The sequence below is a fragment of the Pleurodeles waltl genome, chromosome 5 (genome assembly GCF_031143425.1).
Source record: "Pleurodeles waltl isolate 20211129_DDA chromosome 5, aPleWal1.hap1.20221129, whole genome shotgun sequence".
NCBI classification, from domain to species: domain Eukaryota; kingdom Metazoa; phylum Chordata; class Amphibia; order Caudata; family Salamandridae; genus Pleurodeles; species Pleurodeles waltl.
In genome coordinates this window covers 84,211,231-84,233,654 of record NC_090444.1, presented here as the reverse complement: position 1 = coordinate 84,233,654, position 22,424 = coordinate 84,211,231, and the positions used below count along the sequence as shown (strand labels likewise).

At 41.6% G+C, this 22,424-nt stretch overlaps 2 protein-coding genes across 6 annotated transcripts in view; one reads left to right on the top strand and one right to left on the bottom strand.

The window, feature by feature from the left end:
- Positions 1-22,424, top strand: part of ASXL2 (ASXL transcriptional regulator 2) — a 328,414-nt gene that overhangs the window by 285,893 nt on the left and 20,097 nt on the right. For both annotated transcript variants that reach the window (XM_069233648.1, XM_069233649.1), the window contains 2 exons: positions 11,210-11,306; positions 15,189-15,294. In XM_069233648.1, the coding sequence (XP_069089749.1) occupies positions 11,210-11,306; positions 15,189-15,294 (203 nt within the window). The remainder of the gene's footprint in view (positions 1-11,209; positions 11,307-15,188; positions 15,295-22,424) is intronic.
- Positions 16,711-22,424, bottom strand: part of LOC138295386 (uncharacterized) — a 153,027-nt gene continuing 147,313 nt past the window's right edge. The window contains exons 4-8 of one of the 4 annotated variants that reach the window (XM_069233650.1): positions 19,858-20,066; positions 19,587-19,771; positions 19,427-19,491; positions 19,277-19,339; positions 16,711-19,007 (exon numbers count right to left, since the gene is read on the bottom strand). In XM_069233650.1, the coding sequence (XP_069089751.1) occupies positions 18,138-18,968 (831 nt within the window). In that variant the 5' untranslated portion in view covers positions 18,969-19,007; positions 19,277-19,339; positions 19,427-19,491; positions 19,587-19,771; positions 19,858-20,066 and the 3' untranslated portion in view covers positions 16,711-18,137. The other 3 variants (XM_069233651.1, XM_069233652.1, XM_069233653.1) reach the window with 3 other exon arrangements.

The window sequence follows — 22,424 nt, the reverse complement described above, 5'->3', positions numbered from 1 at the left end:
GATCAGGCATCCAAACCCAGCATCATTGAATCTGGCAATTTGGCTCCTGAAATCCTAGAATTCGGACACTTAGACCTCACACAAGAATGCATGGAGGTCATAAAACAAGATAGAAAAGCTTCCACTAGACACTGCTATGCATCTAAGTGGAAAAGATTTGTTTGCTACTGCCATACCAATCAAATCCAACCATTGCATGCCTCTACAAAGGACATAGTGGGATACTTACTACATTTGCAAAAAGCGAATCTCGCTTTTTCATCTATAAAAATACACCTCGCAGCAATATCTGCTTACCTACAAACTACTCATTCATCGTCTCTATTTAGAATACCAGTTATTAAAGCATTCATGGAAGGGCTAAAAAGAATTATACCACCAAGAACACCACCAGTTCCTTCATGGAACCTTAACATCGTCTTAACAAGACTCATGGGTCCACCTTTCGAACCCATGCATTCCTGTGAAATGCAATATCTATCCTGGAAAGTCGCATTTCTCATTGCAATCACATCCCTCAGAAGAGTAAGTGAAATACAGGCATTTACCATACAAGAACCTTTTATTCAAATACACAAAAATAAAATAGTTCTAAGAACAAATCCAAAATTTCTACCAAAAGTAATCTCACCATTCCATTTAAATCAAACAGTAGAATTGCCAGTGTTCTTCCCACAACCAGATTCCGTGGCTGAAAGGGCACTACATACATTAGACATCAAAAGAGCACTAATGTACTACATTGACAGAACAAAGCTAATCAGGAAAACAAAACAACTGTTCATAGCTTTTCAAAAACCACACATAGGAAATCCAATCTCTAAACAAGGCATTGCTAGATGGATAGTCAGATGTATTCAAACATGCTATCTTAAAGCCAAAAGAGAATTGCCTATTACACCAAAGGCACACTCAACCAGAAAGAAAGGTTCTACAATGGCCTTTCTAGGAAACATTCCTATGAGCGAAATATGTAAGGCTGCAACCTGGTCTACGCCTCATACATTTACTAAACACTACTGTGTAGACGTACTAAATGCAAAACAAGCTACAGTGGGCCAAGCTGTACTAAGAACATTATTCCAAACTACTTCAACTCCTACAGGCTAAACCACCGCTTTTAGGGGAGGTAACTGCTTTATAGTCTATGCAAAACATGTGTATCTGCAGCAACATATGCCATCGAACTGAAAATGTCACTTACCCAGTGTACATCTGTTCGTGGCATTAGTCGCTGCAGATTCACATGTGCCCTCCCGCCTCCCCGGGAAGCCTGTAGCCGTTTAGAAGGAGATCTTAAATCTTAAACATTTGTACATTTGTAAATAATTATTATAAACTTTTTATGTACATACGTATTCACTCCATTGCATGGGCACTATTTATAGCAAACAACTCCATCCTCACCCTCTGCGGGGAAAACAATCTAAGATGGAGTCGACGCCCATGCGCAATGGAGCCGAAGAGGGAGGAGTCCTTCGGTCCCGTGACCAAAAAAGACTTCTTCGAAGAAAAACAACTTGTAATACTCCGAGCCCAACACCAGGCAGCGGACTGTGCAAAACATGTGAATCTGCAGCGACTAATGCCACGAACAGATGTACACTGGGTAAGTGACATTTTCATTATTTGTTGTATTGTTAACAAAAGCGTAGTTTAGGGCTTAAGACCATCAAATCACTTTAAAATAAAGACCTAGAGAAAAGGAATCACAGCAGTTCTTAAAAGGAGCATGGGCGTGCGTAGAAGAGTTGGCCATGACATTTCAAACGTAGGCAAAAAAGAGGAGCGTGATTTAGAGAACTGGACCAGGATGCGACAAGCGCGTATGTTTCCCATACAGAGTGGGACCCTTCGGTTTAATCTCAAGTATCGTCAACCCTTCCATCTTATTACCTTCCCCTATAGGGTGAGGAATATAGACATAGTCATGGATGATCAGTTGTCTCTTACACTTCAAAGAACAAACATCTTCAGTTATATTTTTTGCCTTTAAATTAACACAGAAATGTCATTCCCGCGTAGACGTATAACAGGGCGTTTGTTTTAGGAGCCTCAGTAGGTACAAGCCGTAATACATGCAACTTTCTCTGATTTGTCGTGCGCCTTTCAACCCGCTGAGATCAGCCCGGCTCTCTTGTAATAAAATTGTCCAGTGCCTCCTTCCCAGGCGGCTTTGTCTTACCAAACCTACAGTTCTCTATTTTCTATCCTTCAGTTTATCCACCAGAAAGGGAGGTGGTTCTCCGCTGTAGGGTCTGTACCAATACCAGAGAAGCCCTATTTCATGTCTAAGAAACACTCCATATGGAAAAAATTGAAACCGGAACAACAGATATGTGAAAACTGAAACATAAGTTAAACATGAAACAGTTCTCACATGTATTGTGTTTATTTTCTCCTTAGATCAACAACCTAAAGATGTAATGCATATGGATTCCAAGTTAACCACATTTTTAGTTCACTTCATTTTATCTCTCCAGTCTTACTTTGTTTACACTGGGGCTTATTACCTCATTCTCATAATGCATACTTAGATTTGTTGTGATTTACAAAATATTTATTTTCATGTTTCATGTATGTTCCAAATCTAATAAATTGTTTGAACTTGAATCCCTTTCTTGTAAAGTTTATAAATCCGGCTCGTCTGGTGCCATATCAGCAGCACCCAGAGGTGGATGGCTGTGTTTTGCTGGTCTGTGTCCAAGTAGGTACAATTGACTTCATTAACATCTGCAGCTGTGCAAGTGATATGTGTCGGGGTGTATGGTGCTTCCTCTGGGAATCACAAAGGAACAAAGCAACAGAAAGTTTCAACAGTACACCTCTGAGACAACACGCCACTCGCATCCCACTTAGCACAGATCTGCAATGTGGCTGCTATCGCCACGCTGCACCTTTGATATGGCCACACCCACATACCGCTGAACGTACTTGGCATTGAGCCTAACATACGTCAAGCCCAGCCAGACATGCCACTTGGGACATTACCACATCTGCTGGCAAGTCATGTTTATTGATCTAGAAAATGTCCAAGCAATTGGCAAATAACTCTGTCCTAGACCCACAAAACCCAAACACCTATGTCCACACCTGAATGACTAAGACGCCCCCTCCTAACTAAAAGTATGACCAAAACGCAATACCCACTGAATAAGAACCGGATCTGCAACTGGATTCAAGCTAGACTGGCTGATGAAGGGTGATACCCTGAAACCAGTCCCAGGATGCTTATTTCCGGTCCAGGGAGGACTTGGCCTGGCAATTCGGGCTGGACTGTTCCCATGGGGAACAGGGTCAAGACTGATTTGCATATGGCAGTGTCCACCTGGAGTGGCACAGTGAGCAAAAGAACAATGGATTAAACCCAGATCTGTGAGTGGGGTGAGTGTTTGAAACGTTTCAGCACTCCGTCCATCATCCTTTTGTGTTGCTATGGTAATTTCAGCACCAGGTTGAACATGTCGAAAGCTGAAGCCACACCAGTGACACAAAGTTCACTGTAGAAATGACAATAGCGTAACATATTCACTTCTATCAGTAATTCTCCAGCTTACTGTTGTGTGTGCACGTGTGCACTGTGGAGGACCATGGACTCTCTTCCTTAGATCCACTCAACCATTGATAGTTAATCTTTGGTGCGCTGATCAGTAGGCAAGGTGCAGTGTGGTAACGCAGCACATTTCGTGTTTGTTTGGTTTTTTTTGTTGCTCTTTTCCTTCTTAAGATCGCCAAGCTATGTTTGGATTCAAAAGCTCAGCTAGTCCCACTTCCCACACTTGAGCAATCGCCTCAGTAATTCCTAGCGAAGCAGAGAGAGCACATTTCCACATTGTGACTTTTCAAAGAGTTTTCTTGACGGCTTGAGTGCTTTGTTGGCACAACAATAATTGCAAATGTTTCCCTGGATATGGGACTAAATTTCTCAAGTAGTGTTTGTGTCAGCAGCTCTGCCCCTCTAGACCGTTTTACTTTTAGTGCTGAACATTGCAGGCTGTTTGCAGTAGTCTTTTCATTTTAAGGATTTTAGTCTTAAATTCTACTGCGGATACGAGTTGTTGCAACCCTCGTGGTCGCATTTCTTCTCATCGCTTTTCTTCTTATCTTGATCCAAGCGTAGCTTCCTTTGCATGCACTGCTGTATAAAGTAATATTTATTTTGTGATTCTGCCACTGCCTGGGATGACTGAAAGCCTTTGTGATCAAGACATCTTATCTTATTAGCCGCTTTCATAAAGTTATCACTGGCACATAACTTCATACATCAATACATGGTAGCAAACCTGGATCCTGGGGTGACATCAGCAGCACGTGTCCCAGGAAGCAACCAAGGACGTACTAGAATGGTGTCAGCGCATGTTGTCTCTGGATGACCTTACACTCTTAGGTTGTATCTCAGCAGCACTGAAATCTAAAACCAATGGAACCTGACATTTAAGCAACATTTAACATCATTAAAGGTTCGTCGAGGCTTCCTTTCGCGATGCACACATAGATCTTATACGTTTGTTCTTTAGAATGCCTGCTGCTAAATGCCACTTTTAGAAATGTAGAAAATTTAGAAATGAGAACTCTTAAAATTGGGACTTCATCCTCACAGTAACATGGAACCTGCATAGATGCACTTGGTTCCTGGCAGATAACGGGATACTTGCCACAGTCATGTCATTGTTGCTCGATTTCCCCAATAATTTCATTAAGGTGATGTTTTTGTCAGGCACCAGTATTTTTGGCGATGACTATGACACCTAACACAGGTCTGATGTCTCTGTATTAAGCCAGTTTATCTCTTTCCTAATAAGTTAATAGATACTGCACTTCGTCAAGCTTCCTGGAACCCTTTTAAGATGCATGGTCACTAGCGGAAAATAAAAGGAGGGATCAGAGTAGGTAGGATTTAAGTTCCTTCCTGGTCTCCAAGTGAGTGGATTCTATGTGCAGCAGGTTCCATGGTTTTGAGATATTAGCTAATAATATTCTGCCCCTTCAAAGGATGCAAGTAGCACTGCTCAGGTGCAGGGTCTAAGGAGCTAGCTCAGCAGAAAGAACAGCTCTGCAGATTTCTGACTGAACATATCCTCCAAATTATATAGTGTAAAATATTTTAGATCGTTCATCAAATCCAGATCTCAGTTCCTAAAAATTGACTTCTTTAGATCATTTCCCTCACCCTCTCAGCTGCGGAGTATCTACAGCCTCTCTCCTCTAGCCTCCTTTATTCAACCTTTACACAAGAACTCTTGATTCTCTGCTTCACACCAACAGTATAACATTACACCAGTGTGCCTCAGGCTCTTGACTTTAACTTTAAACACCTCTTCTGCAAACATATCAATTGGTAACCCCTCAATATGGATGAATGCGTTCTTTCTCGAACCCTTCAAAAACCAAATGTCTTGTCCTCCACTTTTATGGCCTGACAACACCAGTCCATAAATGGATAGTAATTCTCTCTGAACTATCCGCACTCACATCTTGGTCTCTGCAGCCAAATGGCATCGATTCTCTTTCAGCTAAAAAAAAATCCCTTGTTTCTACACATCTTCAAATTGGTGAAAAACATCTTTCCAGCTCCACCTGCTCAGGAGACTTGAACTTTCCATCTCACCTCAAGATTTTAGGACCATGTGCAAGCACTTGGCCTCTCGCACTGCAGCGGTAGCAGGTCTGGACTTCAAGGTCTCCCCAAACCAGCGCAAGCCCTTCTCTGTGGTGACTGCACTTGGCTGTACGCCTTCTTAAAGATGCCACAAAATTAGAACATATGACCCTCATCAATAAATAACTTAACTAGCTGCACCTAGATGTCCCACTATCCATTTCAGAAAAGCTTGTATAACCCACAAAATAACACCAAGACCTCTTCTCCTCCTTGAAAGACATCGGTACCAGCACCAGTGGAAAGAGAAGAATCACAAGCAAATAACTTTTGATCGTTGAAATCTCAAAAGTAAGAAAAACCAAAATGCTGAACCAGCCATTCTCATCCCCATCTCCAAGACTAACGACAACCTTGTGTCTTTCAGGAGAAACAAAAGACCCAATTATTCAGAACCCTAAAGGCTGAATCCTCAAGATACCATCACCTTTGCTTATTCCATCTCTTTGATGAGATATATATATATATGTGTATGTATATATATATATATATTACTGTTGATTTTATCTCTCCAAATACTGTATTGTACTTGCCTGTTTCTTGTGAAGAGCTCAGATTGTTGTGTGGCTAGGTCTGCAAGATAAAAGTATTCGAAATACATAAAACATACAGTAATTTGTCTTCGAATCTGCCCTTTACCGCTGAAATGTGATCAAAAGTGCACAGATGCATTAAAAAAAAAAAATCAAAACAACAAGAAAAAAGGTTTTCTGTCTTTAAAAACGATTGGCAGAGTCTTTAAGTGCTACCCCTTTATGGTCACTAACCACACAGCACCCCCGGTTCTAATTTGATGTTGAGAGGCCCCACACAACTGCAACACAGTGGAGATTGGCCGGGTCCCTTACCAGGGATGAAGTTGTTTTTGATGGAGAACTAGAAGTACAGATAACACACATTTTTGCTCTCTGGTGAGATTGAAGTAAGAGCTAGAGTAGAATAATGAGCAGTATTCTCATTGCTACTCACTGAAAAGCGCTTTGACGCCTCGTCAGGGGTAGTAAGCGCTATATAAATACTATTACAATACAATACAATACAAAAGCCGAGGAGATACAATCCACCTTCATCACCAGGAATGGTTACTAAGACAGCATGTGCCCCAGAGAACCTGCATTGCCATCACAATCTGTGCCATACTGCCAGGAGAAGGATTGGGTTGAGGTTGATTTCCTTTGAGTATGCTAAATAGTCCAGCTGCTACTTTCGCCTTCTCTCTTAGTTCAGGCTTAGCAGTCCAGTCAGGTGGTCATGTTGGCATGGACAGAGAATCCTCATTTCGAACTCACTTGTGTTGCTCACTTTTGTGTTCCTCCAAAAAACGGTCCCAATATTTTCTAAAAGTGCTGCTATGATGATGCTAAATTGTGTTGACGTGTAAACAGCTGCTCTGTGGTGTCAGTAAGAGGATTACATTCTTCACAAATCTAGTTTTACAGTTTGTTACTGTACTATACATCTACGAATTGGGCTAACACAGTGGTTCCCAACTTTTTGACTACTGTGAACCCCCACTTTATCATTACTGGAGCCCGGGAACCCCCACTGGATCATTATTGAAATCCGGGGACCTCCTCCCAAACGTAGTCATTACTGGAAGCCGGGGACCCATGTCTAAACACTGTGCTGATCTGCACCACAAAACAATACACAAAACATACAGAAAAAAGCATTCCATCAAACACATACACAAATGATAACACATTTTATTTAATTTGCAAACAAAAACGAAAACAATAAAAAATGTAATTTCAATAGTAAGTTTGGAGCTTATCTAAATTCATATGAAGCCACACATCTTCCATACTATATTCTGTTTGACGCACCTGCAATGCTCCCACGAATCAATTTGAGGATACTGATTACACTTTCCCATCTTTTTCCTGTTGAAGCAAGAACTTTAGATGAATCCATTAGGGTAAAACACAAAGGTATTAGGTAAAAGTTCCAATGTGGGGAGAGTCACTCTACCCTGCAATATGCATATGCTCAGATTTGTGTCTACTTTCGATGTGGTTTCCTTAAAAAACAAATGGTTTGAACCATAAACTCCAGTCACAAGATGGAATGTGTTATTATCATTGTGGGAAGTGTTAAACCTGCTGTCCATTTTGCTGTTTCCTGTCCATTACTTCTATAGTTGCTCGAAGAATGTGCTTGAGGCAAGTGCCATGCTTGAGCTGAAGCCCCGCCCCTTTAACCAGAAAGAAATAATGTTTCCTATCAACTGTTGACGAGTTGACTACATTTTAGCAGCATCTGTGGGATCACAGCTTCCTTTCAAACATCTATATAATGGGCCAAATGTAAAAAGCCATTTTGCATTTCTTAACGGTCCGAATCACTAGTTCGGGCTGTTAAGAAATGGAAAATGGTCTTTTCAGATGTACAGAACCCTTTAGAGAATCACAACTTGCAATTTCCACCCAGTAGAAATCGCAGTTTGTGATCTTCTGAATAGAAAATTCATAGGGATTACCTATGTGTGATTCCTATTCAGCTGTACAAAGCATTTCCTAAATGCAAATTGGGCATTTAGGAAATGCAGTTACCATCGACTTCAAGTCGATGGGAACCATATGCAATAAAAAATAAAAAATAAAGCACCCCAAAATGCTTTTTTTTAAAGTGCCTTGGGCATATGTGTGCTCTACATGCACAACAAATGCACAAGGAGTTTAGGGTAACTTATGGGTGCAAAGTAAATTTAATTTGCCCTAGGCTGTTTATATATCCCGAACTTCAGGACTTATTCGTATTTCGGGGGTGGTTTTGAGGGGAATTTGTCCTTATGGACTAGGTGGTCTCACACACTATATAGTGTCAGACTTCATCATATGACCACCTAGGCCCATCCAGGTAGGATAATACCACCTGGATGGACTTAACCTCGTAGTTAAAGGAACTTGGGGGGAGTGCAGAGATAAAGATTGTCTTGATACAGTGCTTAATTTGTAAATAAAAAGGTGCCGGTGCCAAAGCCCTCCTCTTAAACCCGCGGCTGCTGCAATTAAATGTGCGAACACGGAATACCGAGGCGGCGTAATCCTGAAGCCATCTCGGGCCTCTAAAATCCATATAAGCTACTCCCTGCCCCTTCTGCACATACCTGCAGCTTTCAGCTTTCTCTCGTTGTGACGCTTTTTCATTTTATTCTTCCTCCGTCTTTCCCAAACGTGCCTTTTGCTCGCAGCAAACGCTTGAGGCAGAAGACTAAGCCCCGGCCCTCAAAAATAGCCCCGGGAACAACAAGCACAAATTAAGCACCGTCTTGATAGTGATGGGATCCTGTTGTGCTAAAGAAAGGCTAAAAACACCTAATCAATCACCTGTGTGATAGTTCACCTTTATTAGTGGTGATTGCTGGTGAGATTAAAAAGAAGAAGTGGGACGCTTCTAGAGGGTAATGGCTCGAAGAGTCACCTACTATTTAATGGCCAATGGTAATTCTCTCCTCATGCCTCGTCAGTACCACTGTTAGGACTCGTGCATTTTTTTTTAATCCAATGTGGACTTCCATTTTCCTCCACACACGCCTTGGCACAGTCCTTTGTGGTATTGTGGACTCTTGGTAGCGAAAACACTCCTCTAGAGACAAGTATTAGACTGAAAGAAATCTGCATTACCCCCATAGTTCTGCATCTGTAAAGCAGCCCGCCTGCTCTGAGCCTTAATGTGCTTTAAAAAAAGTGCACATGGTGTACAATGTGGTTGATAAACTCAGCTTCATATTAACCCTACTCTGGGGCCCTTGCATTGGCGCCATGGCCATCAGTTGTGAAATGTATTCTTTTCTGTTTGTTGGGTTCGATTAAAAATGTTTGTTTTGTGTTTACAGAACATGTATTAATATTTGTGATATATAGCGCCTTCATATGTTAACTCTGTAGGTCATGTAATGGAAAATTATTTACATTGTACCAGTTCCTGCAATAACACTTCCTTACATGCCAGCCTTCGCCCAGATTGACTTGGTATTGTAAAGGTTTCAATTTCTGCTCTGAATGCCTCTGAGACCAAGATGTCTTTACCTCCCTTGAAGAAGACTCTGACGTTCATCACAGAGAGCGGTGTTGCCAATCCATGCGTATGTGACTTGGATCTAAATGTGACCCCATCTAAAATCTAAAAAACAACTTTACCAAAAGATGTATTTTTAAATTGTGAGTTCAGAGACTCCAAACTCCACATCTCTATTTACTCCCAATGGGAACTGCACTTAAATTATATTTCGAGGCAATTCATACGTAGCCCAGTCGGAGAGATAGGCTTTGCAATAGTGTAAAACAAATTTAGCAGTATTTCACTATCAGGACATGTACAACACACTAGCATATGTCCTACCTTTCAAATACACTGTACCCTGCCCATGGGGATGCCTTCGTCCTACCTTAGGGGTGGCTTACATGTATAAAAAGGGAGGGTTTTGGCCTATCAAGTGGGTGTACTTGCCAGGTCGAACTGGCAGTGGCAGGTCTGAAACATGGTTACAGGGCTACTCATGTGGGTGGCACAATCAGTGCTGCAGGCCCACTAGTAGCATTTCATTTACAGGACCTAGGCACACCTGGCACACTATAGTTAGGGACTTACTAGTAAATCAAATATGCCAATAATGAATAAACCAACTACCAATACAATTTAGACAGAGAGCATTTGCACTGGCCAGCAGTGGTAAAGTGCCCAGAGACTTAAAGCCATCAAAAACGAAATTCAGCACAGGATCAAAAAGGGAAACCACAGCAAGAGCTGGCTGGTCTAACAATGTATATCTGGAATAGCATTACCCTGGTTTAATTTACTCTTAAATATACCAAAACTGTTGTAGGAAAGCATAGAGGATACAATTAGATTCACATTTTCTGCATACATTCAATCCAGGATTTGACTGAGTGGGGGGCCAGTGGTCCAATTTAAGAGAGGCATCCCGATTCTCTTTAATCAGAGCTGAACCAACTTGTGGCACCATGTTATTGGTGTGGCACTGGGCGATAAATACTAAAGCTAATCATCATCTGCTGGTTTATTTTTAGATATCTGCCAGGGGATAAAATGGAATGGGAAAATAAAATATGGTTACAAATCCTGGTTTACAGACAGGGCATCCAAAAAAGAGATTTGACAATTTCTCCTTATCCTTTATCTTTAATAAGTACTTAAAATCATTGACTGCATCTCGGGTGCTTACTATGTCATTTGTATTATGTAACCTGCTGTACCTATTTGGGTATCCTTATCACATCCATATGCACATCAGAATTATGTGTCCCTGCAGAGACGCACAGCAGTCTGATGCCAAGGGCTCTATAGTTATGGCGAAAAATGACTTTGCATGCTGAGATGAGACTGTTTACACGCATCATACAATTGTCATGTAATCTCTGTACCGTTTGTCGAATCTCAAATGGCTAATCAGAAAAACATTGAAATGATTAAAAAAATTCAGGAACTGTGGAAATATATGAAAACTCTAAGCAAACACAGATCTTAAAGCATGCTTGGCTAGTGCCCGGAGGATCATCATGTGTTTGTGTATTTTGCCCCACATAGGCTAGTGCGGATGGGCTCATGAAGCTGAGCAGTTCTGCACTCACAAACGAATTCTTCACCTCCGCAGCCCAGAGCTGGAAGGAGCGGCTCGCTGAAGGTGAGAAGTGGCATTTTCTTTAACCTTTTTTATGTTGGTATTTTGTTTCTTAACAAAAAACAATGTAAATATTGTAGTGAAGTAACTAGGTTTACTACGTTTGACCTGTTGCAGCTCTGGTGAGCCAGTGTACAATTGCGAAACGTGTCTGCTAATTGTTACAGTTTTGGATTGTTCTGCAAGAAAGCTAAAAAACATTGAAAATAAGTAAAAGGATATTGCTTCCATTGCTTCCATTATTACTACTTCTATAAACAGGTTCCTTCAAAGATGTGTTTTGAATATCTCAGAAATGCTGAAAGAAGTCGAAGTGGTGTTTCTTGAAAAAACATCTCTCTATAGTCATATTCTCTATGAAACAAAATTGCTGAATATTAGTAAAATCATTCATGTATTATAAGTGTAGTATCCACTCCGAAATCTGAGTTAAAGCCTAGATGTTTTGTAAGGGACATGAACTGAGTCAGGCCCAGGTTTTTGGTAAATGCCAGTGGATTCATTATTGTGAAGACAGTTGGTTGGCCACCGTAGGACCATTTTCCAAAAGAAAGTGTCTTATTATCTATTTGTTTGAGTTTATAAGTAAATTACATAAAGACATTTTCAGAAAATTGTATTTACTGTCTCTTGGAAATGTGGTTATTAATGTGGGGGCAGAGGCATCCATACCAACTCAAACCCATTCTGATTGGGTCATAAACACAGTTCTGAGAGAATCTCCGTTCAGCTTCTAGTAGGCAGGGAATCCCCAGAGAAATGTGCCCAGGGTTCAAGCAGTAAGAGCAATTTCAGACTGAACAAAAACACAACACAATACAATTCTCAAACCAATTTAGAAAAATGAAAACAATTTAATAAACAAACAGATACCAAGATCATCAAAATAGGTTAGGGGAACCCATTAGTATAACTATTTAAGGTTTTAGGGCAAAAGCTACCAGAAAACCTCAAGCACTATGGAAAAACAACAGGTCACATTGTACCGTAACCTAGGTGCAATTTCAGGCCAGCAGTGATGGAGTGGAGGTCGGATACACAAAACGAGTTGTACTGGTCAATGGGTTTACCTTCAGACTTAGGGCCTAATTAAGATGTTGACAGACTGGTTACTACATCACCACAGTGATGGATATCCTGTCCGCTGAAATCCAAATCCCATAGGAAATAATGGTGGATGGGATATCGGTCACCATTGTGACTGAGTAACCCGTCCACCAAAAGATAAATCAGGCCTTTAGTCCCCAACTCCTGGGACAGCTTGTTCTTGTCAGTTCAGAAGCTTAGATCTCCTTGGGACAGGCTTTTGATATCAGTCTTCTCCAGCCAGGTCTCCTACAGAGTCTGGCCCTCTTTAGTCTGATGGACCCTCCTGGAGTCAGGAGTCATGCTTTTTGTGTCCATGAAGAAAGTAGACAGGAGGCCCACCACTTGACCACTGGGAGTGGTTCCTGTCCCTGGGTGCCAGCAGGATTCAGCGGTCCTCGTGTGAGCCCTTCTTCCAGCAGGCTTCAGAAGTCAGGATTCTTCCAGGAGGGCCTTCTTCACATGAAGTCTTCCCAGATCTGAGGAGGTGGTGGTAGAGTTGCCAGGTTGCTGTTCTGCACTAGCCAGTGATAGTAGAAATTCTACAGCTCAATACTAATTTTGGCATATTCTCTACCTCCTTTTGCAACACTTCCTGTTTTAATTAATGTAAAATTATCCTTGAGCCCCTGTTTCAAGATGGAAATATCCAGCTGTCTCTCAGCTTCTGGGCCACTGCCCCACCTGTCAGGGTCAAAACTCATGTACCCTCCGCATGTGGCTGGAGTCTAACTGTCTGAGGGCCTTGTGGATGAAGAGACGAATCATTCGTTGGTGTATCCAAGTCAAAAGAGGTAGTGCTAAAGCTGACTTCTGTTCTGCCAACTGTTTCTCTCTCCTCCCAGATAGCTATTCCCTGCTAAGTCGTTAGCAGTTGACACCTCTTTAACCCTACCTGGGCTCCGAGGTCAGCTAGTGTCCTCTGAGCCAAGAGTATTGAGTCTCCCAGTCAATGATGTGCGTTCCAGCTTTGGAGGTGTGATGAGTAGCAAAACTTGTTTTAAGCCAGCTCTGGTTCAGGCAGGCTAAAGTACATTTTTACAAAGTTACTTTTCTTAAGTTATCAAATATCAGACTTCACCATTAAGTCAGATGTTAAAAACTAAGCTGGAATAAGGATTTGTCTAACCCTTTCCTAAACTGAGGTGGAAAATAAACATTCTAATCCCTCCTAGGCCTAAACAGTCAAGGCCTATCCTAAAGAGCTTTGGGGGTTTTATTCCACTGTGAAGGCACACTAACCTCATTACATAGTGTGCCCTATTTCTAAATATTAACACCCTCCCCTCTGGGCCTACAAAGCACACTTTAGGATTGACTTGTGAATGTATAGAAATACGTTTTTCCTACAATGCAAAGGCAGTTTCCCGCAGTGTACATAAACTGTAGCCTCCAACGCTGTTTAATATTTGTTACCCCCCTGATGAAACTCATTCAGTCATACGCTTTCTCTGTTATATCTTACGCCGCTGATACACAAATAGTCGTTAGCAGTTCCCTCTGATGTTGGCGCTGTTGCCAAACCTTTTAACAACTGCTTGGGCCATATTTCATCTTGGACACAGGAAAACTGTCTAAAGTTATACTCAGATAAAACAGAGGTCATCCTCTTTGGAAATGATCCTTCGTTTTGGAACGATGCTTGGTGGCCGGCCAATCTTGGCCCGCTTCCTTCCCCAGTTCAGAAGGCCAAAAATCTGGGGGTTCCGTTTGATCAGCAGCTGGGTTTCTCCAAACAGACTCCATATGTCTTCCTTTTTCTATTTAATTGAAATGTTAAAAAAGGTCTTTCCTTACATCTCCCAAGAGATGCAAAAAATGGTGATAGTGGCTCTTGCCCTTTCCAGGATAGATTATTGCAATGTACTCTACCTGGGCATCAATAAACGTTCCCAATCACTACAAAATGCAGATGCCCATCTTGTTCTGAAAGTACCTCAGTTGAGCCCTATAAGATCCATGACCTTCTTTGGTTGCCCAGCTCTGAAAGAGTAAAGCTTAATCTTTGCATCATTCTTAAAGCCTTGCACAGTACTGGCTTTCTTTATTTTCAAAAGGTATTTAAGTGGTATGTTCCACGTCGTGAACTAAGATGTCTATCAAACTGGTGGCCGTCCCCAAAACAAAGAAGACCAGATGGGGAGGCGAAAGCTTTTCCTTTCTAGCATGTAAACTCTGGAATTCCCTATCCCTGCCCATTAGATCTGGCTTATCTCTTTCAGGAAGTCGCTAAAAACGTGGTTTTTCAGTTATGCTTTTAAATAGGCTGTTGTCTCCTCTGTTACTTGGAGGTAACTAGTGCCAAGACACTTTTGTATTTGTGCGCTTTACAAATTTGTTACTTACTTAGCCTAGCCAGAGCACAGTGGTTCTCCGAACAGAAACATATTTTGTTGTATATGTGTATGGTGTAAATACACACTACAGCCCACATATGAGACTTAGCTTTCCATGCACTATTTTCAGTCGACTTTTAGGGAAAGCCAACTAGAGAGTTCCATTGTACAGCACATGTTGCAGTAGGGAATTACAAGCAGTTTACTACTATTTAGTAGGCGAAGAGTTCTAAAGTGAGCAAATATCGGGTCCAGAAAAAGATGTAAAATCAGGGATGACCATGTAAAATCTGGGATGAGCAAGCAAAAAAAAGGCAGATTTGCGACACTGTCCTAGCTGTATTTGAATAGGTAGTGTATAGAGTGGTCCTTGGTTACGCAGCTTGTCTCAGTGACTCATCACATCACAGAGCCCTGTCAGCTTTTCATCATTTCTAATTATTTTTCCTCATCTATCCTGCAGGTGAGTTCACTCCAGAGATGCAGCTAAGGATACGCCAGGAAATTGAGAAGGAAAAGAAAGTGGAACCGTGGAAAGAACAATTCTACGAGAGTTATTATGGGCAAAAGTAAGGCATTTTCATAGTTGCCACTTAGAAACACAATGAGTGATTGAACAAAAAGTTGTGCTTGTGATGTGGCTGAATTGAATGAATAATGCATGCAGAGCCAGAACTGAGAAACAGTTCAGCCCATGTCCACTGCAATCTGACTGTCCAGTTATCGCTATTAGAAACCATTTACTAACAGAAACCATCCAACTTGAATATTATTGCCTGTAGCTCATTCACTGGTGTACGATGGTAAGCCTGCATTTTGCCATAGAAACATCTGTTGTCAAAATCCTGAAATGGGCCATTTCGTCCCATTTCAGACTTTGACAAAGTCAGATTTTTCTTCAGGAAGTGAAATTTCAGAAAAAAACAATGTTGGCTTCTATTTCTACTCGCTTTGTGTAGGAATGTTATCTTCCTGCTGTTCTTCGGGTTACTGGTACTGCTGCAGTCCAGTCAAAAAGTAGTAATCGCGGTGGGCACTTAATGGGGGGGATGGAAGCACTCTTAGAGTTCTCCACATTTTGCCAAAAGCTTCTCAAGTTGACTTCCACCCACTGATCTGGAAGGAGAGAAGGAGACAAGGGAACGGTGAATGCCATTAAGGGGCTAGATTTAGAATACGCCTATGACCTGTTAGTAACCATCTTAAGATCACTGGGCTTTTCTTTTTTTAACCTGTTGCATTCTCCAACCTAACCTTAGAATCCTACACTTGGTGATGGGCAGCCATGTTATTTTCCTTACGTCAGGTTATATCTATCACTGGGTACTGTTTGATCCACTTGGAAGTACAAGGTAGTAGATGCACAAAGGTGTCAAGTAGTTTGTTGGTTAATTGATTTGTGGTCGGGAAGGTGTTTGTGAAGGGGTAACTGGCCCACCTGAATGTGGGGGCCACTCCCGCTAATACAACTACTAGGTGAAAAACAGGGCTTGTCGCGGTGTGTCTGCTTGGCACACTGTGGCTGGGCACACTTGCCTTCTTGTGTTCTGTTTCCGCAGTCGACATGAACTTGCTGTGGCAAAAGCTCCAACATTGTGGGTCATAGCACCTCTTCTAATCATGATTGCGCCCTCTAGTGGAATACCTGGCACTCGGACCCCTCTAAAGCACAAGCTGCGGCGGTGAGAGCACAGTAAGGAAATGTTATTTCCACTTTTGGTTCACTTCGTTGATCTCTTATTTGAGAGATGCCTTAAAGGACCATGGAAGTGAGCACTTCTCTGCTAACATTGGGGGTGCACTTCTCATTTCCGTCACAACAGCATTAACCTCTCCATACCACTAAAGCAAAAAAGGGATATTTGTATAAACATTGCTCCATGCAATAGGGCATTAGGCAGTTTTGTGACCTGGTTGCACACCCCAAGGACATGACCTGTTAAGTGCCAGTTAGAGAATACAGAAATCAGGAGGTTGAACCATTATGAAACTTTAATGAATACTCTCGGAGTGCTGCAGAGGGCCCTGCAGATCAAATACAGCCAGTTGTACAATTAGTTAACATTTACAATTTGATGAACACACTGCTGAGAAATGCCATGATGCCCCTGCCAAGATACAGGCTGAGAAATGTTCCTACCCCACCCACACATGGACTGTAGGAGGAGCCGCATCAGAATTTAGACAAGTCAGGTCCCAACAATAGATGTGTGACATGTTTGTTTTTCTCGCCGGTCTTAGCCATTCTTCCAGTGCTGATAAACTTGGTCTAAGTCAACTTTCCCATTTTAGAGGTAAGCCTTTGTCCTCATCAGCATATCTAGGTGACTCTCCTCTAGTCTGTTTCTTAATCTGAACTTGATTTATGAGGCTGAATCCTCATTCGCAGTCTGCACTTGAGGCCTGGAAAGTTGCACATACATCAACAAGCTGAGCAACAACACTATACTGTGAAGCATTCCGCAGAGTGAAATTCACCATGTCTTGAAAGGTCTTAAACAATCCGTTTTTTATATGCGCTACCACCACATATTTATAATCTCTGTACTGCCGAACAACATCATTAGGGGTGTCACAATCACCTAGGACCAAGACCTTATGCTTTTCAACAAGATTTTGTACATTCTCAGTCCCAAAATCAAACTGTGATTGTGTTGTTACTGTATGGAAATCAAAGCTTGTGCATTCCTTCAATTCATCTTCTGGGAACCTTCTTTCCATGTGCTCACAAAGACGTTTAATGAAAGATAACATTGGCTCACTATCATACTCTCGGTCCTCTCTGCACAGAGCCATCAGATCTCTTACTGTGTTGCTCCAAAAGACAGTGTCACCCAAGTAATGTTCCTTTATTTGGGGAATTTTGCTCTTGCATACTGTACAGCTTCAACAGTGGTCTAAGAGCTTTTCTGAAACAACTTGCACACAGATGCAAGTTCACCCAGAATGTAATTTAGTGCGGCAAAGGAAATGTGGTAGTTTGAGTCAGATAGTTTTTTGTAGCAATATTTAGCAATTGGTTCATTCTCCTCAACTCTTTCATGATCAAAGTGTTGGAGAGCAACCTCATAATTACGCAAGAGTGCACCAACAGCAAAATGCCTTGAAAGCCACTGCACCTCATTGAGTGGCCGAAAGGAGACCGCTTCATATTCAGTGACCAAAGCAATTTCAACCAGCTTGGACTTCCTTAAAGATGAGCGGGAGAACACAGTGTACACAGTCCTCAGTAATGTTTCCATTTCCCTGATCATCAGCATTTTTTTCCATACATCATCAACTCCCAAATCTTCTCTGTGCGCAACACAGTGCTGCTCAACTAGATGAGGAATGGATTGTTTGAGGCGGGTAGCAACACCATTGTTCTTTCCCAGCTTCACTGACGCACCATCTGATGTGAACATGACCATTTTCATAATATCAGTTTATTGCCAGTGTAGAAGTCTTTTACAGCTATAGTGATAGCCTCCGCATTGCATGCACTCAGAGTTACAATTTCCCCAAACACTGTTTTGTTCTCTGTTGATGTTACAGATCGGAACTTGAAGTAGAGGATGAGCATTTTTGTAACTGAAATATCTGTGCTCTCATCAATTATCGATGTGTGATACCGAGCACTGCGAAGTTCTGCCATGAAGTCAGAGCGTATCACGCTGTTGATGGCTTCCAAAAACTCAAAGGCATAGTTCTTGTTCCTCCAGCTGTCTGGTATCTTCACATACAATGCGACGTGGTCAGGGATGTCTTGAACAGATAACATTGACGTGTTCATTTTGACTGCTAGCAACACATCATTGATGAGAATCTTTATCTCCTCAGGCAGGGATCTTTGCCGTTCAACCACTTCTAGTCTGTTTGCACTGGCGGTTTCCGTCAGCATGGTGCACACTCCAAAACCCAGCCTGCCAGCAACACTTTTATTTCTCAGTGTCACCAAAGCAAATTCATGAACTTTGCTATATAGATGGCGTTTCAAGTAGTCCAGCTTCCAGCCATCACTCCATTTCTTCCCAGTAGAAAAGTCCCCTACAATCTTTGCTTCTGCACATACTTTGCAAATCAGGCCTACTTCTGGATTGTATAGAAATAGCTCCCCCAGTTGTACGCAAACCTTTTTCCGGGACTTCTGTGTCTCAGTCTCCACAATTTCTTTCAGCCATTCTTCTTTGAACACAAGACAGCATTTCTTCCTTTGTGGTGAAGCACTGCTCCCTGCAGAAGTCACAGCTTTGTGCTTGAACATTTTGGTGGCAATCAGTCTGAGCCTACTGTGACGCAAAGCCTGCAAAAAAAAGAGAGACATTATTTAAAGTGAGGAATATTATTTAAAGTTGTTTTTTATGCTATTGAAGGCAATCTACCAGACAAGACTGAGCTATCTCTTGGGGAATGTAGCAAGTAATTATCTGGGCCTTTCTGTTTGATCTCACACCTGCCTGTAGATGTAACACTGTCTAAGATGCCTGTAATAGAAGGAAAAAAATGGATACAGCACATGCCTGTGTTCAAGTGTTTCATATGTACTACAAGGAAAAACTACTAAATAATTACCTGGTCTTTCTGCTTGTAGTCACGTCTGCCTTTTCTAACCAATGTTAGCACTGTCTAAGAAGCCTGCAAAGGAACAAAAAAAGGGTTGAAGAATGTTGTCATTTTATAATGTATTAGGTGCATCAAAAGTGAAATCTACCAAATAATTACCTTGTCTTTCTGCTTTTACTCACGTGCGCCTTTTTGTAAGATATGAGTAGTGCTGTCGGAGATGCCTGCAACAGAAGAAAAGGTGGATATGGTGGTTCAAGTAGGTTGTCATATTCCACTGTACTAGGTGCACCACATTGAAAATCTGTTGCATTATTACCTTGTCTTTCTGCTTCTACTCACGCGTGCCTGTTCACATTTGTGTAGCAGGGTCTAAGATGCCTGTACAAGAGCAAAAAATGATTAGAGCACCTGAAGGTTTCAATGTCTAAGTTGCACCATAAGAAAAACTAGCTGCTACTCCAGTCTGCCATCCTCATCTATGACCAGTACTGTCTGAGATGCCTGCAGCAAAAGAAAAGATGGTTAACAGTTGGTTACAACATGTGGTCATATTATAATGTGCCAGATGACCCAGATGGGGTACCTACCAAATAATTAACTGGTCCTTGTGCTTCTACACATGTCAGTCCATTCAAATCTATAACTTGCTCAGTCCGACAAACCTGTAATAGAAGCAAAGATGTGGATCATGAACATGATTTATGTATAGACCCTTAATCCCACCTGGAACGTCTACAGAATTACCTGATCTTCCTTGGTACTCATGCCTGGCTGTTCAAATCCTAATCTTGACCGGCTGTAATTGGAAAGAAGATATTTAGCATATGTTATAGGAGTTACAAAAACATTATGCATGACAGTTCCAGAGCAATTGAGTAGTTACCTGGCCTTTCAGTTTAGATGAACTCTGGTTCCATATTATCATCCGTTTGAAAACCCACATCACACGTTAGACCTTCGATGATGCAGCCTTTACAGGCCTCAAGTTATCTGCTCGGCCACTGGCTATGACTAATTGGATTTATATGGGTGAGCCATTTTTTGGCCTACTGGCTCGTTCTGGCAAGCGGACAAAAAAAAACGTGTTCTCTTCATTCAGACAGTGAATGAGCAATGAAGGTGCCTTTAAGTCTTGTTGTCTTGTCACATTTGCTGTGGGTTCAACGACAGAAGTCCAGTGCCAGCTTATGTCGTCTTACAATTTGCTGCTTATTTTATCCTGGAGATTAATGGTTACTTTTCTGCTCTGACTGCAAAGTTAGAAGATTTAATAAAGTGTGCTGTGGAGTTCAGTTTGCGACAAATTAGCGTAAAAAGAATCACACTAATTCGGCGCAAACAGAGTCCTGCCTTTTACTTTTTTAATTTACAGGCCCTGGGCACATGTTGTGCAATTTACTAGGGACTTATAGGTAAATAAAATATGCCAATTGGGAATGAACCAAAGATACCATGATTAAGGGAAAGAGCATATGAACCTTAGCACTGGTTAGCAGTGGTACTGTGAGCAGAGTTCTAAACCCAGCAAAAACAGCGTCAAAAAAGTGGAGGGAGGAAGGCAAAAAGATGAGTCCCCTTCTCCCCCAGCTGAAAGTGGGGAGAGCTACCCAGACCCCTGGGAGCTCTCATCACTAAGGCGGAAGAATCTGGTTGAAACATGACCACTCAATTTCTACATCCGTAAAGCTCTGACGTGAGTGACACTGCCTTCAGTTACATACCCACAATAACACACCACCTTCTATTTTTTGCATTGATGAGACACAACAATGTGATATAAAACACTGCAGTAATTAATGCTATTTCGCTATACATTGCTTCCAGATTCCATATGCGTTGGCGGTAGAAGGTTAAAAACACATATCTGGTTTCATTTTGAACAAATTGTCCCCCATGAAACCAGTATAAAAAGGTTAAATTCACATTAATCTACTTCTGCAGTCCATCCTCCACAGAACAATTACATGAAGCGGTAGTGCTAATTAAATTGAGCAAGGGGGCGTGGCTACTGGGTGGAGTTAGAGATATGATGATATAAAGACACTATTCATTTTGCCCTTGACCTGTGGGTTGCTATATCGTAAAGCTTAGTTTGCTAAAATGTGACAGGCGTCAAAGTATGAGGACATGTGTATCACTTAAATATATATGGAAATATACTATTTTATGACTCCATTTATTCTCAAAACACAAAATAAATATGGATAAATACCAATAAGATGGCCAAAAACAAATATGTGAGTGTACCTATCTGAGTGCTATATGCCTTCATAATTTGTGCTTGTTGTTTCCGGTGCTGAGTAGTCACTTATTTTTTAGGGCCAGGGCTTATTCTTCTGCCTCAAGCATTTGCTGCGAGCAAAAGACACAAATGGGACAGACAGAGGAAGGGAAAAAACAATAAAGCGTCACAAAGGGAGAAAACAGAACGCTGCTAGAGTGAGCACAAGTGGACTACAGTAGACATGCATCCAATGCTGGGGCTACAACACTATGATAATTACAAGGTTGTAGTCCATGAAGCAGATGGAGGTCATGCTTCAGATTTTGAAGATGCTACCAGCTTCCTCTGGAGTTCCTTGCGCCCCATTGAGCCACAGGGTCTTCCAGTGGTGTCATCTGTCCCAGTATGGCCCCTCACCGACCCTGTGCTGACACCAGTCTTCACACCCAGTCCAGCCCCAATGTCCATGTCAGTCCCTTCCGTTCCAGTGCTGCTAAGTAAGGAGTTTGCAGCTAGGGAGATGTGCAACTCCAAGAGCGCCTATAATTCAAGCTTTGCAGCGTTTTAACTGAATTAATAATTTTCAGCACCCTGCCTTACAGTCAAATTATTTCCCCACTTCTTCTTCTCTGATGGAAAAGGCACGAATGAAAGGAGGCTACAATTGCTTAGCTTTCTATCACTTTTAAATATCTTATTGTATTTTTCACACTGTCTTTATTTTTTATTTCCATCCAACCTCACACCCACCAAACAATTTACGACAATTGAACATGACACAGTGGGAAGAATAGTCCGAAGTGGCAAGCTAGAAACTAATTTATAATTTGAGAACCTGTGTATATCTATGTGGTATTTGTATTGCGTGATTATACATATTACGCTACCTCTCTTGTTTCGGGCCCTGCTCTTATTTTCGCAAGACACTTT